We start from the raw sequence: 16,082 nt of genomic DNA, 5'->3' as shown, positions 1-16,082 counted from the left end.
ACCCCCTACTGGAGATATCATTTGCAAATATCTTCTCCTATTTAGTAGGTTGCCTTTTCATTTCATTGATGGTTTCCTTTGAAAAGCTTTTTATTTTAGTGTAGTCCCAATAGTTTATTTTTCCTTTCATTTCCTTTGCTTGTGGTAACTACATATATAGTGGTGAGCTTTGTGTAATGTATAGAATTTTTTTTTTAAGTAGGCTCCCCACCCAATGTGGGACTCGAACTCACAACCCTAAGATCAAGAGTTGCATGCTCTACTGATTGAGCCAGCCAGGCACCCCTAGAATTACTGAATCACTATGTTGTACACCTGAAACTAAAATAACGTATGTCAACTATATTTCATTAATAAAAATTTAAAATAAGTACATTTAACATGTAATCAGGAAGCTTATAAAGCTATCACTAACTGCTCATGGCTCTGGGCTTTATCTTTAAAGTCTTAGATTCTGGGGCACCTGGGTGGCTCAGTCGTTAAGCGTCTGCCTTTGGAGATCGAGCTCCGCATCGGGCTCGCTGCTCTGTGGGAGGCCTGCTTCTCCCTCTCCCACTCCCCCTGCTTGTGTTCCCTCTCTCGCTGTCTATCTCTGTCAAATAAATAAATAAATAAAATCTTTAAAAAAAAAGAGAGAGAGAACAGGTAGAGAAAGGCCCAGTGTATCTTGAAAAATAGTCTTTGGAGCCATCCCCACCTCCCACCCCTCCTACACACCACACACAAAAGCCAGGGATTGTGACCCTTTGGGAGTCAGATTCATAGATTGCATCATTTAGAAACAGCCTCCTAGTAGTGTTATCTGCATTGGTTCCTGGGCCCTTGGGCCACAACCACATACCACAATGTCATAAGGCATTTGTTTTGATTTGGATGATCAAATCTTTGGTCATCTCTACTCTACTTTGGTCCATAGTACACGCTTGTAGCTTTATCCTCCAAGAATCTTAAAGTTCTAATGCATAACTTCTGTAAAGGCAGATGTCAGGAGGCTCAGCATGTAGGACTCCTGGTTGTATTCTGCAGAGCTAAATGTCCATTGGAATCTCTGTCTGGACCTGTAAGCTCCTAAGTCATGTCTGTAAGATTTATCTCTACTCCGGAACTCTAATATAGTGTCTCCTTGGCTTAAAGTCATGTGTTTAGCATCAGATCAGCTGCCTGTCTGGGTTGCTACATCCCCAGTCAACCCAGTCAGGCTAGTCCTCTGAAATAATTTTAGAAAATTTGATTTTTATCTCAGAATCCATCTGACTTGCTCTGATGGATTGCATGTCAGGGATGAGGAAAAGGAATCAAGGCTGCCTGAAAGGTTTAGGGTATAAGCAACTAGATAGATGGTGGTATTGCTTACTTAGAGGATAAAGATTAGAAGGAAAGCAGTCTGAGAGTGAAGACCAAGTGTCTATTTTATATATGTGAAGTTTGAGCTACATTTTGGATATTAAAGAAAATAGTAGAATACATGAATCTGGAGCTCAGGGCGGGAGATAGTTTTGGGAGTTAAAGTATATAGATAAGGGGCACCTGGGTGACTCAGTGGGTTAAGCGTCTGCCTTCGACTCAGATCATGATCCTGGGGTCCTGGGATCAAGCCCCCGTACTGGGCTCCTGTGCTTCTCCCTCTGCCCCTCCTTGTGCCTGCTGCTCTGCCTGCTTGTGCTGTCTCTCTCTCTCTGTCAAATAAGTAAAATCTTAAAAGATATATATATAGATAATACTTAATGCCACAGGCCTAAATAGGAGATGAGGAAATAAGGCAGTTATAAGTGTGAACAGCTATTTTGAGAAGTTTTGCTATGGTGGGAAGCAGAGAATTGTCATAGGTAGAAAGGGTGGTGGGGTCAATTTAGGGTTTTTTAAAAAAAATGGGAGATCTTCAGGATGCCTGGGTGGCTCAGTCAGATAAGTGTCTGACTCTTGATGTCAGCTAAGGTCATGATCTCAGGATCGCAAGATCGAGCCCTGTGTCGGGCTCTGCGCTGGGTGTGGAGCCTGCTTAAGATTCTCTCTCTCCCTCTCCCACACCCCCCAAAAAGAGAAAGAAAATGGGAGATCTTAAAGTATGTAAGCTGAAAGGAATGATCCGATGGGGGAAATTGATACGTAAAATAAAAGGGGTAATTGCAGGAACTGATTTCCGGAATTGGTGAGACAATAGTGTGGGTTCCACAGCACAGATGGAAAAGTTAGCCCTTGATAGGAGCAGTTCCATCGTAACTGGAAAGTAGGCCTGGAGTCTGGACACAGATTGAGATAAGTTGGTATTTGATAAAAGGCATAGGGAGAATTGATCTCTGATTGATATGATGGAATTTGTAGGTGTTATTGAATACCCATTTATGTGTAATGTATTACTATAGAACCCAAGTTCGTTTCTTCATCCTTTTTTTTTTAAGCATCCTGATATGTATGAGAGGGCAGTACTAAGAAAAGACCATCAGAAGAAGTATGGGGCAACAGTTGATCTTTGGAGCATTGGGGTAACATTTTACCACGCAGCTACTGGATCACTGCCATTTAGACCATTTGAAGGTCCACGTAGGAATAAGGAAGTGATGTAAGTGGTTTCTCTATCTAAAATTCGAAATAATTTTAATATCGTATTTCTGTCTTTGTCTCATCACACATTAGGGGTGTATACTAATGAAAACTGATTTTAGCCATCATTTCTGGTATTTTAAGCTATTTTGTTTTGAATAAGAATACAGCTTTATAAAGTATATAGGCATAATTTTTCATACTGTGTTTAAGTATCTTACGTACAGTGAAATGGAATCAGTCTGTGGTCCGTTATTAAAAATATCCTGCTCTCTGGATTCTTTTTCAGCACACTGTGTATTTCTCTTTGTGTACCACTTATCGGGGGTTTTCCTTTCTATAACTGAAAAAAATAGTGTTTCTGTGGAGTACTAGAACCACTACCAGAGCTAAAAGAAATAAAATTTAAAAAAAAAGAAATGAAATTTTTACCAGTTCAGGAACTGATCTGATTTCTTTTACCATTTCAGAAATAACATTTAATATACATACATATAACATTTAATAAATTTTTTTCTAGTGTTGTGGTTTCAGTCCAAAGACTGTATTTTATTAGTACATTATACCTTTATGTACTGCCATAATTATTGGGAAACAGTTACTGTATAAAATCACTGTTGTAAACCAAATAAAAATAAAGGAAGAAGGAGAGGGGCAGCTGGGTAGCTCAGCGGGTTAAGCGTCTGTCTTCAGCTCAGGTCATGATCCCAGGGTCCTGGGATCGAGTCCTGCATCGGGCTCCCTGCTCAGCGGGGAGCCTGCTTCTCCCTCTCCCTCTGTCCTCTCATGCTCTCTCTCTCTCAAATAAATAAAAGGGAGGAAAGAGGTGGAATTCTAGATGTGAAATTTTTTTTTCAAGATTTTATTTATTTATTTGACAGCGGGAGAGAGAACAAGCAAGGCGGGCAGCAGGCAGAGGGAGAGGCAGCCCAGTGTATCCAGTCCTTCTTTAGATCTTAAGATTTCTCTCAGACCTTTATATTTAACCCTGCCTTTTGTAAGCAAACATGACTTGAATAATCACAACTATAAAAATATACTCTTTTCATCTAATCTCACTTCAGGAAATTGAGGGAGAAGGATATTTTTCTGTTTGTTGATTTGAGGAGGTAAAACCAGCTGATACGATGACTTTGGCTAAAACTTGGATATCTCAATGTTTTCGGCAAGAACAGTCTGCATATTCATGGGAAGAAGACATCCATTACTGTACTGATGATTTTGGTGTAACGCCATTTTGAGCCTGCTTTAAAGCAGTGCCCATTTTATAAAATCTCTTCATTAAAAAGGCTGAGAGCAATTTGTGTTTTTCTTGTTAAACATAAATTGTACCTAACAGTTTAATCATGTTTTTATTGTCACACATACACTTTAAAGCTTTTGCGCATTTCTTGCTGCCCTAAAATTGGTTTAAATAAAAGCATGATGCTCCCTAATAAAGGAAACGTTTGACTCATCAGCAACTAGGAATACCTGATAATTTTGTCATCATGTGCACAGATATACCATTAGAAGAATTTAGTTCTTTATATGCACAGCTTTTCATGAACACTGATAATGTTCAGAGGTGCTTAAAATAGTAATAAAAACTGTTTTACTATTGAAGGATGCATTCATCTCACATTATAGTAGTGTTGTTCCCTCAGCATCTCATTTACATGTTAGTGTATTTATATGTGGGTCTTATCAAAATTAGTAAAGCTTTTCCAAAAATTTTAAGGATTCTGCCATCATTCTATTCACTTCTTTCTTGCATTAGTCTCACATATCTCTACTTATTCCTTCACAGTCAGATCTTTCTCGTGTGAGTGCAACTTATTTTTCACATTAAATTCCTTCTTCTGTGAAAAATATGTTAAGGCAGGACTCCTGGGTACCTCTCCTGAGAAAGCAGCACGTGGTCCAGATCAGTGGTACCTGGTGTCTTCTGCTTTTATAAAGAATATATTGATTTGCTCAGAGCACATATATGTAGACCTTAAACAAACAAACAAAAAATTATGCCAGAGGGGCTCCCAGGTGGCTCAGTCAGTTGAGCATCTGCCTTCGGCTCAGGTCATGATCCCAGGGTTCTGGGATCGAGCCCCATGTCGGGAAGCCTGCTTCTCCCTCTGCTCCCTACCCCCTGCTTGTGTTCTCTCTCTCTCTCAAAATATTTTTTAAAAATTATGCCAGAAATAGTATCTATCCACTTATGTAAGACTGCTATACTATGTTTTGCATTTTCATCTGGATGAAAGTATTTTTTTTTTAAAGATTTTGTATATTTATTTGACAGAGACATAGAGCAGGAACACAAGCAAGGGGGAGTGGGAGAGGGAGAAGCAGGCTTCCCGTGGAGCAGGGAGCCCGATGTGGGACTCGATCCCAGGACCCTGGGATCATGACCTGAGCCGAAGGCAGATGCTTAACGACTGAGCTACCCAGGCGCCCCAAGATGAAAGTATTTTTGAAGGCATGGAACTTTACGTCTCTCCCACTTGTTGAGGAAAGTGCTGAAACCCGCCAGGCTGCTCTCCTTGACTCACTCCCCTGCCAGCCCTTTCTCCAGGTCTTCTTTATTTTTATCACCTACCTCAAAGATCCAGTTAAATTTGTCTTTTAATTTTGGTACACACACCTATTCCTGTATGTTTATGTATTTTTTCAATTTGCAAAGAATCTTTCCGATACTGTGCTGTGTGGAGTGTTGTCTTGTTTAAAAAAAAAAAAAAGAATGCTACTGTTCATTCTGCAGTAATTTCATAGTCCAGTTGCCTGCCTTTGGATAATATGGGTAAAAGGGATTTTTATGGCCTAGAAACATTCTGTAACGTAACTTTTTTTGTGTTTGCTCGATTTTTTCAGATGGAAAAATTAATATTTTTGTTGTGAACATCAAGATGCTGTTATATGGCACTCTGAGATCCCAATGAAAATTAATTATGGCATATATAAAATAATCGTACAACCACTATTCTACTTCAGTCAGTCAGATTCAAAGTATTTTGAGTGTTTTATGGATCCTGTGAACATCAATCACAAAGTTTCGTCTAGTAGATAATTGTAGGTGCAACTGAGGAAATATTTTTGCAAAGCCCATTGATACGCTATGCATTAATGAACTACTTATTTTATTCTGCATTTATTCCTCCCAAGGTATAAAATAATTACTGGAAAGCCTTCTGGTGCAATATCTGGAGTACAGAAAGCAGAAAATGGACCAATCGACTGGAGTGGAGACATGCCTATTTCTTGTAGTCTTTCTCGGTCAGTATGGTGTATCCAGTTCTCTTTTGCACTTCACTGTTTGAAATCTTTGTTGACTAAAATCACAAATACTTAGTGTAATTTGGTTCGGATTACTATATTTTAGATGTGCTTTGAAGTATGATTTTTGTCTTTGTGGCAATGTAAAGATTAACTCTGATCTATATAAATAGTTTTGCCAGATCTCTATTAGGACAGAGGGCATACATTTTTGAGGTTGCTAATCACTGTAGAATTCTGTCCACTGTAGAGATTCAGCTTTGAGGACCTTGGTATCTTTTGTACTGACCATCCATATTGACAGACCACAAACATTGGTACAGATGGGAATAACTAGAATTCTAAAAAACAAACATTCAAAAAGTTTGGTATTATCCTCATTTTAAAAAGTATTCATGTTATTGAAAAGGTGAGAATTAATAGTTTTCTACTACTTTTTTCACTATTTCAAATGTTCAGATGGGTCTTATTTAACTTGGTAACCGGAACTCAAAAAAATTATATTGTCAGACATGAATTCTGTTACCACAAAGAAAAATTTAAGGAGAAAGAAATTAAAAGTAGAGAGTAAGTTATTTTAGATTTTACTCTGGAAATAAAGCCAAGGCATTCGTCAATATTTAGAATTTCTGATTACTGAATTAACTTCCATTTTTCCTGATCATGGGAATTGTGTAATCTACAAGTAACATAGGTTATGATTTACTGGCTTAACATCTGGGTGCTTTTTATATGACTTTCTATAAATAAATAAATAAAGTATTTATTTAATATTTTAAATATTAGATATTACTCATGTAAACCATATATATCATAAGCTAATAAAATATCTTTTATATTTTGATGTCTGTGAAACTCACTTAAATTAAGAGTTCTTCTAAAATCTTTTTTGTTGTTTTTTGGGTTTTTTTTACTTAATTTTTTTTTATTTGAGTATAGTTTACACACAGTGTTACATTAGTTTCAGGTATACATTTACATTAGTTTCAAGTGTGCAACATGGTGTAAAATCATTTTTGAGAACCACTAGTCTGAAAGTTTCATTTTTGTGTGTTGCTTAAAAAAAGTCTCCAAAATGAAATTGGGTCATGCAGCCAGAATTAACAGAGAAATACATTTTATTGGAGACTAGAAATTGAATATTTTAATAATAGTTCGTGTTAAATTTTGATTTAGAAAATACTCATTTTTGGAATTTCAGGCAAAACTGATAAAATGTAAAGAGGTCAGGAAGTGAACACTGGCTAATAATTATATTGTTGAAACTCGGAGTCAGTAATTTGGCAGTCTGAGCTACAGATTGTGTATTTCAGGAGAGTAGCAGGTCTTTCTATCAGTCTTTAGCACACCAAGTTAAAAATTCTTTGATAAAAATTGCTTAGGTACCAGAAAGTATATAATCTTGTTTTCTTTTTTTAAATAGTAAGGACTTTAAGTACTACAAATCAGCAATGAAAACAACTATCAAAAATACAAAAACTGTAAAAAAAAAGATAACAATTATTATATGTATTAGCCAAGACTGGGTAGCAAGTGAGAAAGACCTAACTCAGCTGGTTTAAGTGAAAACGAATATAGATTGACCTTGGAATTAGAAGTTTATGTGTGTATGTGATTCAAAGCCCAGATGAATCCTTGGACTCAGACTGTGATACCAAGACTTGGTCTCTTCAATCTGATTTGTCTTTACTCTAGGTCAGGCTCTGCTGGCAGCCACCAGGTAGCTGCTGCCATTCCCAGACTCACATTCTCAAAGCTTTGAAAGCTCAGTGGGAAGACAGACCGATAGCAAAGATTTCTGGGTTGATTCTCATTTAACTAACTTGCATGCTACCACCTGTCCACCTCTAACTAATCGGAATAACCACACCAAGGAATTATTCCAGTGTCTGTTATGTAGTCAAGAATGTATTTTAGGGGCACCTGGGTGGCTCAGTCAGTTAAGTGCCCAACTCTTGATCTCAGGTGTCAATCTCATGGTTGTGAGCCTGTGCCCCGCTTTGGGCTTCATGCTGGGCATGGAGCCTACATTTTTTTTTTTTTTGAAAGATTTTTTTTGTTTATTTATTTGACAGAGACAGCGAGAGTAGTAACACAAGCAGGAGGAGTGAGAGAGGGAGAAGCAGGCTTCCCGCTGAGCAGGGAGCCCGATGTGGGACTCGATCCCGGGACCCTGGGATCATGACCTGAGCTGAAGGCAGACACTTAACAACTGAGCCACCCAGGCGCCCCTGGAGCCTACATTTAAAAAAAAAAGAATATATTTTGGGCGCCTGGGTGGCTCAGTTGGTTAAGTGACTGCCTTCAGCTCGGGTCATGATCCTGGAGTCCCAGGATCGAGTCCCACATCGGGCTCCCCGCTCAGCGGGGAGTCTGCCTCTCCCTCTGACCCTCCCCCCTCTCATGCTGTCTCTCTCTCTCTCATTCTCTCTCTCAAATAAATAAAAATCTTTAAAAAAAATATATTTTAAAAACTACTTGAAATTCCATAATTGAGAGTCTATTTGAGTATATTGTATAATTCAGTGAAAGCATGAGAAAAAAATAAAGGTCTTTATTTTTTTCATTTTTTTTTTAATTTTAAGCTTATTAGTCAAAAATTATCCCTAGTTGAATTGGCACTAATTGATTGCTGGATGGTTAATTTTACTTCCTAAAGAAGTATACTACAAAAAAAAGGTGTATAAGTTCAACATTAAAAATTATATATTGGAGAGCCGTATTAAAAGGACATTAAAGATCCTGAAATTAAACCATTATCTTATCATGACTGCCTGGTTCTAAACCACTGATCTCACCTGGATGGCCATGTATGTACAATGTTAGAGTGTGTTTGGAAAAGTAAGAAAACTTGGGAAGGAACAAATCAAAATAATCAGTAAAAGATAAGTTAACATTAAAAATACCATAACCCCTTGTTCATTGACAAGTAATTTTAAACCAAGGTTACCTGACTTTCTGAAAAGTTGGCAGATTTTTTAAAATTTTGTATCAGGGGAGCCTGGGTGGCTCAGGTCATGATCCCGGAGTCCCGGGATCAAGTCCCCCTGCTGAGCAGGGAGCCTGCTTCTCCCTCTCCCTCTGCCCCTCACCCCACTTGTGCTCTCTCTCTCTCTCGCTCTCTCTCAAATAAATAAAATCTTTAAAAAAATTTTTAGATCAATCTTAAGTAATAGCAGTTACTTTGATTTGTTGGTAAATATTATGATTTTGTACCTAGACAAAATAAAACATTCACTCTTCAAGTAACTTTTTCAATACTATTTTAGGGGTCTTCAGGTTCTACTTACTCCTGTTCTTGCAAACATCCTGGAGGCAGATCAGGAAAAGTGTTGGGGTTTTGACCAGTTTTTTGCAGAAACTAGTGATATACTTCATCGAATGATAATTCATGTTTTTTCGCTACAACAAATGACAGCTCACAAGATTTATATTCATAGCTATAATACGTAAGTACCTTTTTATGTTTTCATCCTATATCATAATGTTGTGTTTTATAATTATCCTCCTAAATTAGTAGAGGAAATGGAAAAGATGTCTCAGCTTCTCCAAAGGCACCCACTTCCCACTTAGGAAATTATGTTTGAGTGCTTAGTAAATTCTTTTTCACTTATTTTTGGCATGAAAGGGTTAATTTTCTACTTTTATAAAATTTACAGGCAACTTAGTTTGTTCTTAAACTGCAAGTTTTACAAGACTATTTCTGTTTCTACAGCTTGTCTCTTAGATAATCACATAAGCACAAATAACATCTACCAGTAAATGGGCTGGGTTTTATTAAGAGTACTGTCCTGTCAGGGTCACCTGGCTGGCTCAGTCATTAGAACATGCGACTCTTAGTCTCCAGGTCCTGAGTTCAAACCCCATGTTAGGCATAGGACCTACTTTAAAAAAAAAAAAAAAAAAGACAAAAAAATTTAAGAGTACTGCCCTGTCATTTAAAAAACATTTAAGCATAAGTCTTAAATATAGTTAGTGTAGTTATTATTTGCATATGTGGCATAAACCCCTTATTAGGTGCTGGAGTAATAAGCATTTGTTTTACCTAAACGAAAACACATTACACCTATATTATTTTTAAAAAATCTACCTATGTGATAGAATCACATATAACTAAATATACACACACGTAAAACTAGGGAAATCTGAATATCATAGGTGGATTATATCAGTATCAATATCCTGTTTGTAATATTATATTATATGCAAGATGTTACCATTGGGAGAAACTGGGCAAAGGGTATATAGCATCAAAGTGTATTTTTTCTTAGAACTGCATGTGAATCTACAGTGATCTCAAAATGTTTTTTTAAAACGAAGGGGGGGAAAAGCGTTATACCCATTCTGTGTGTCTTAGTGTCTGTTTTGACAAGATTCAAATAGTAGTTTTGATGTCTCGTAAAACTCATAAAGAGACCTTTACTGGCAATTTATTAAGGAGTAAAACCAATTAGATAAAATCATATTTATATTTTAATATGTAATATGTGTAATATACTGATAATATTATAAACATTAAGTAGAACATCAATATAAAATAATACTAATATAACATTAGGTTAAATATATATTATTCATCTTTGTTTTGGTATGTAATAGCCTGAATAAGTGTGTATCATAGGGGCACCTGGGTGGCCTGGTCAGTTAAGCAGCCAACTTGATTTTGGCTCAGGTCATGATCTCAGGGCCCTGGGATCCAGCCCTGAGTCTGGCTTTGAGCTCAGCAAGGAGTCTGCTTGTCCCTTTCCCTCTGGTCCTCCCCCTGCTCATGATCTCTCTCTCTCAAATAAGTAAAATCTTAAAAAAAAAAGTATCATAGTTAGGTGCTGGCCACTATTTCATTTTAAGAGTACATTTGAACATAAAAAGCCCACTCAAGCCTGAGCCAAATCACAGCATTGCTGCTGAAATGTTTCTTTGGTTGCATAGGTCTATTCAGGGAGAATCTGACTTTTTCCCCAAAACATCATTTTGAAAAAATCTGGCTTTATTCATTTAACAGATATTATACAGTCATATCGCAGAGACTGTTCTCAGCTGTTTGAGGCATTTAATCCTCCCCATGGTTCTGTGAGGTGGGTGATACTCTTTGCATTTTATAGGCGAGGAAACTTAGCACAAAGGAGTTAAGTAACTTAAGGTGACTCAGCAAGTAAGTAGAACTGGAATTTAAGCCCAGGTAGTCTGATCTAGAGTCTGTGCTCCGGAGTGCTCTGCTGTGTTGGCTCCCTGTTATTAAACATTAAGAATCCTGTATCCTACACATATCCAACAACATGGGTGTTCAGACATAAAAGTATTTTAGAATTGATTGCTTTCTAGACAGGTTATGTGGAATTTTCAGTTTAATAGACATCATAGTACCCACATCAACAAAGCAGTGTTATCTATAGACTGGGCATGATCTGAAGTATCACATAGAAATGAATGTTGTTATACTCAGCACAAAAAAAGAAAAAAAAAATTTTTACTTCTTACTCCATCCCAGTTATGTTGTCCTTTTGAATTTTCCTCATACAGTGCTACTGTATTTCATGAACTGGTGTATAAACAAACCAAAATTATTTCTCCAAATCAAGAACTTATATATGAAGGACGACGTTTAGTCATAGAACCTGGAAGACTGGCACAGCATTTCCCTAAAACAACGGAGGAAAATCCCATCTTTGTAGCAAGTCGGGAACCTCTGAGTACCATAGGATTGATATATGAAAAAAGTAAGTTGGGATTTTCGTAGTGATCTTGCTAGCCATTTAAAAAAAAAAAAAAAAAAGATGACCTGTGGGGCACCTGGGTGGCTCAGATGGTTAAGCGTCTGCCTTCAGCTCAGGTCATGAGCCCAGGGTCCTGGGATCGAGTCCCGCATCGGGCTCCCTGCTCCTTGGGAGCCTGCTTCTCCCTCTGCCTCCCTCTCTCTCTCTGTCTCTCATTAATAAATAAATCTTTTAAAAAAAAATAAAAAATTAAAAAAAGATGACCTATGGGGCGCCTGGGTGGCTCAGTCAGTTCAGCATCTGCCTTTGGCTCAGGTCATGATCCTCAGGGTCCTGGGATCGAGCCCCGCATTGGGCTCCCTGCTCGGCGGGAAGCCTGCTTCTCCCTCTCCCACTCCCTGTGCTTGTGTTCCCGCTCTTGCTGTCTCTCTCTGTCAAATAAATAAATAAAATCTTAAAAAAAAAAAAAGATGACCTGTAAAAATAATTGGCATTTTCATAAAGTTGATTGATGACAGTAATGTAGAATTTTCATAAACATTAAAATTTTGTAAGTTAGTTAAATGAGACTAGTAATAAAATTGAAAAACCTTTGTAGACTACAATAATTTGACTTTAAATACTTTGTTTCAAAAAATGGTAAATTAGTTTGTCATGTGTGTTTTACTGTAGCTCTCTGCTTTTAGTATTTTACTAACACTCAAAATAACTTTTTGTATCATAAATATGAGCAAATGTTTATTGTGTCCAGTGTGAATAGGACACTGCCAGGCTTTGGAGTCTAAGAAAAATTAGATCTATATTTTGGGATCTTAAATTATTAATCCTACTGGTGAAAAAAATAAATTACCCAGATTTTTACTTTTCTTTTTGGATCTTTCGGATTTGGTTTAGATTTAAAGAGAAGCATTGAGCTTATTGTGTGGGAATATATTTAAGAAAAAATTGAACTGCTTAGAAATATTTCAGGTAATTTGTTAAGGAATGAGCATTGTTTCAAGTGATCTTTTTTTAACCTGGAAAAGAACTTTAAAGAGTTTTCTACTAATGTTTAATTTAGAGGTAATTTAGCAATTAATGTTTAAATTTTAAAATTGCTATATAAAGGATATAATAATTTATTCAAAATACTTTATTTCTGATTTTTATTATTTTACTTCATATTTCAGTTTCCCTCCCTAAAGTACACCCACGTTACGATTTAGATGGGGATGCTAGCATGGCTAAGGTCAGTATTTAATTAAATTACTATGAAAAAGAATTACTATGTAAACATCTGAATTAAAATTATCAATAGTGGAAGCAATAAAGTATATTATCTTTACATATGCCTATATGATCTAGGAAATTATTCATTTAAATGATTATCCATTGCAAATTATTTTGTGTTCTTTCTTCTTTATATCTTTTCTTGAACTCCTAAGAAAATTTTCTCTGTAGAGGCAGTGCATTTTTAACATTATCATGTTAAGAATAAAATATTTAAAGAAACAAAAAGAATGAAATATTTATTGTATCTGTCCTTAGCTTTTAGAAATGGGTAGTTTGTGTTTTTAATTAACCTGATAAAAATATATAAGCTTGAAAATTGTTATGTAGAAGTTTTTTCTTACCCTGTACCACAGTTAGCACCAAATATTATGTTTCTTCATTAGGCAATAACAGGAGTTGTGTGTTATGCGTGTAAAGTTGCCAGTACCTTGCTGCTTTATCAGGAATTAATGCGAAAGGGGATACGATGGTTAATGTAAGTAATAGATTGAAATTTGAAAATACGTGGTAACCACCCCATCATTGATACTTTACCTCTTCAGACTAGATAGGGTCAAGTGCTTGGGGTTTTTCTGTTGTTTCATTTTGTTTTGTTTTTAAAGATTTTGTTTTGGGGCGCCTGGGTGGCTCAGTCGGTTAAGCGTCTGCCTTCGGCTCAGGTCATGATCCCAGGGTCCTGGGATCGAGCCCCACATTGGGCTCCCTGCTCAGCAGGAAGCCTGCTTCTCCCTCTCTCTCTGCCCCTGCTTGTGTTCCCTCTCTCGATGTCTCTCTCTGTCAAATAAATAAATAAAATAAAATAAAATAAAACAATTCTCTAAAAAAAAAAAAAAAAAAAGGTTTTCTTTTTAAGTAATCTCTGCACCCAGTAGTGGGGCTCAAACTCATGAACCTGAGATCAAGAGTCACATGCTCCACCAGCAGAGCCAGCCAGGTGTCCCTTGGGTTTTAGTATAATACATTTGTTTCACGTTTAGTTTACAACACATTTAGCAGTATATTTTTTCATTTGATTCCTACAACAACCTTGTGAGACAGATAGGACAAATAGTATCTGAATTTTAAAACTTAATGCCACACTGTACAATGTGATGGTAAATGCTGTCTTTTTCCAAGGACCTTGACTGGGGGCTGTCATCTCACTATCTTGGTAGGCTTTGTCATTTTTTTGTTTTGTTTTGTTTTTAAGATTTCATTTATTTAGTTGAGAGAGAGAAAGAGCTCGAACAAGGGGAAGAGGCAGAGGGAGAGGGGGAAGCAGACTCCCTGCTGAGCAGCCTGATGTGCAACTTTGATCCCAGGACCCCAGGACCATGACAAGAGCCGAAGGCAGACACTTAACTGACAGAGCCACCCAGCTGCCCCGGCTTTGGTGGTGTTATAATGCAGTACAATCTGTACTTGTTCTAGAGTTTATGTCCTCAGAATCTTCCTTTCTTTCTTGCCTTTTTCCCCAAATGAAGGATACTCTCAACTTTATTTTTCTAACAGCATTATTGAGCTATAATTCACATACTGTTTAATTCACCCATTTTTAAGTGTATAATTCAATGATTTTTAGTGCATTCACAGAGTTGTGCAGCCATCACCACTCATTGTAGAATATTTTTGTCACCCCAAAAAGAAATCCTGTACACATTAGCAGTCACTCCCCATTTCCCCCATAACCTCCTAGCCCCAGGCAACCACAAATATGTTTTCTATCTATATAGATTTTCCTATTCTAGACTTTTCATATGAGTGAAATTATACATGGGACGCCTGGGTAGCTCAGTTGGTTGAGCGACTGCCTTCAGCTCAGGTCCTGATCCAGTCCTGGGATCGAACCCCACATCAGGTTCCCTGCTCCTCAGGGAGCCTGCTTCTCCCTCTCCCTTTACCTGCTGCTCCCCCTGTTTGTGCTCTCTCTCTCCCTCTGTCAAATAAATAAAATCTTTTTTAAAAAATGAAATTACTTTTTTTTTAACTAAATCACTTAATATAGTTATCCTAGGTCAGAATATTGATCATCTAGTTAAGTGTTCTCTTCCCCTGAAAGTAACTCTAAGAAATATTTTGTGGATGAATATGATTTGCTCTTTTTTCATGATTTGTAGATCCTCCTTTCCTCTGCTAGAAGCAGAGAATAAATGGTCTCCCTTGAACATCATGCCTCCAGTTTCTGTATATCATTTGAGGCTTTTGATTTTTATATACACTTAGTAATGGCTTCATGTTCCCTGGGCTCATAGTGCTCCTTATCTTTAATGCTTGTGACAGTTTATGTATATCTGCCTCACACGTATTCTTCCCTTCTTGCAAAAACATGTATGAGGCATTTCATCATTCCTGTTCTGCTGGTGCTTTTAGAAGAAAGAAGAATGACACTTTTTTTTTGCCTGTCACCTTTATGTTAAATCCACAAATTGATGGGGTTTTTTAGGTGTTCACATATCCAGCTTGTAAGCCTATGCTTTTCTCTTTCCATTAAGAAGCCCTTTTCCTTTTTACTAAATAATTTCTAGAAAACTCTTTAAGTGTTGACTCTGTTTACTTTTGTGGTATTGTTACTAACAGCTCTCGTGTTCTCTTGCTCTTGTTATCTACCACAGTCACTTCTCCATAAAGCTTTTGTTTCTTTTACCTATTAACTTTTAGTTTAATAAGTCATGAGAGGGCGCCTGGGTGGCTCAGTTGGTTAAGCGACTGCCTTCGGCTCAGGTCATGATCCTGGAGGTCCGGGAGCAAGTCCCGCATCGGGCTCCCTGCAGAGCAGGGAGTCTGCTTCTCTCTCTGACCCTCCCCCCTCTCATGCTCTCTCTCTCTCTCATTCTCTCTCTCAAATAAATAAATAAATAAAATCTTTAAAAAAAAAAGTCATGAGAAAATAGTTTTTTGCTTTGTTTTTTGGTTTTGGGGTTTGTTTGGTTTTTTTTTAAATAGTTTTTAGTGTAGATCACTGTTGATAAACTTTTTCGGTTAGTAAATATTTTAGACTCTGTGGGCCACATAAGGTCTCTTCTTTGTTTTTACAACCTTTGAAAATATAAATGTCATTCTCAGCAAAAACCAGTTTAGTTTGTTGACCCTTAATGTAGACCAAAAGCCCTCCAGTTTTATTATTTACTATGTCATCTTGCTTCTTCAGAGATCATAATCTACTATGAATAATAAAAATTAATTCTGGTATAAAGCATAATGCTATTTAGCTTATTCATGTGATTATAGATTTGCTTTTATTCCTTAATAATTTTAATGCCTTAGATTTCCAAGCTCTTAACTTAATAAGTAGTAATTAATGGTTTGTGCCCTGGATAAGTATAGGGC

The 16,082-nt window shown here is 37.0% G+C and overlaps 1 protein-coding gene across 3 annotated transcripts in view; it reads left to right on the top strand.

The window, feature by feature from the left end:
* TBK1 (TANK binding kinase 1) overlaps positions 1-16,082 on the top strand; it is a 40,432-nt gene that overhangs the window by 15,937 nt on the left and 8,413 nt on the right. For all 3 annotated transcript variants that reach the window (XM_027593596.1, XM_027593597.2, XM_027593598.1), the window contains 6 exons: positions 2,400-2,560; positions 5,680-5,790; positions 9,060-9,239; positions 11,311-11,507; positions 12,674-12,732; positions 13,160-13,251. In XM_027593596.1, coding sequence (XP_027449397.1) covers positions 2,400-2,560; positions 5,680-5,790; positions 9,060-9,239; positions 11,311-11,507; positions 12,674-12,732; positions 13,160-13,251 — 800 coding nt within the window. The remainder of the gene's footprint in view (positions 1-2,399; positions 2,561-5,679; positions 5,791-9,059; positions 9,240-11,310; positions 11,508-12,673; positions 12,733-13,159; positions 13,252-16,082) is intronic.

The sequence above is a fragment of the Zalophus californianus genome, chromosome 9 (assembly GCF_009762305.2).
Source record: "Zalophus californianus isolate mZalCal1 chromosome 9, mZalCal1.pri.v2, whole genome shotgun sequence".
Lineage (NCBI taxonomy): Eukaryota > Metazoa > Chordata > Mammalia > Carnivora > Otariidae > Zalophus > Zalophus californianus.
The sequence above is the reverse complement of the archived record's forward strand: the minus strand, read 5'-3'. Positions and strand labels throughout refer to the sequence as shown.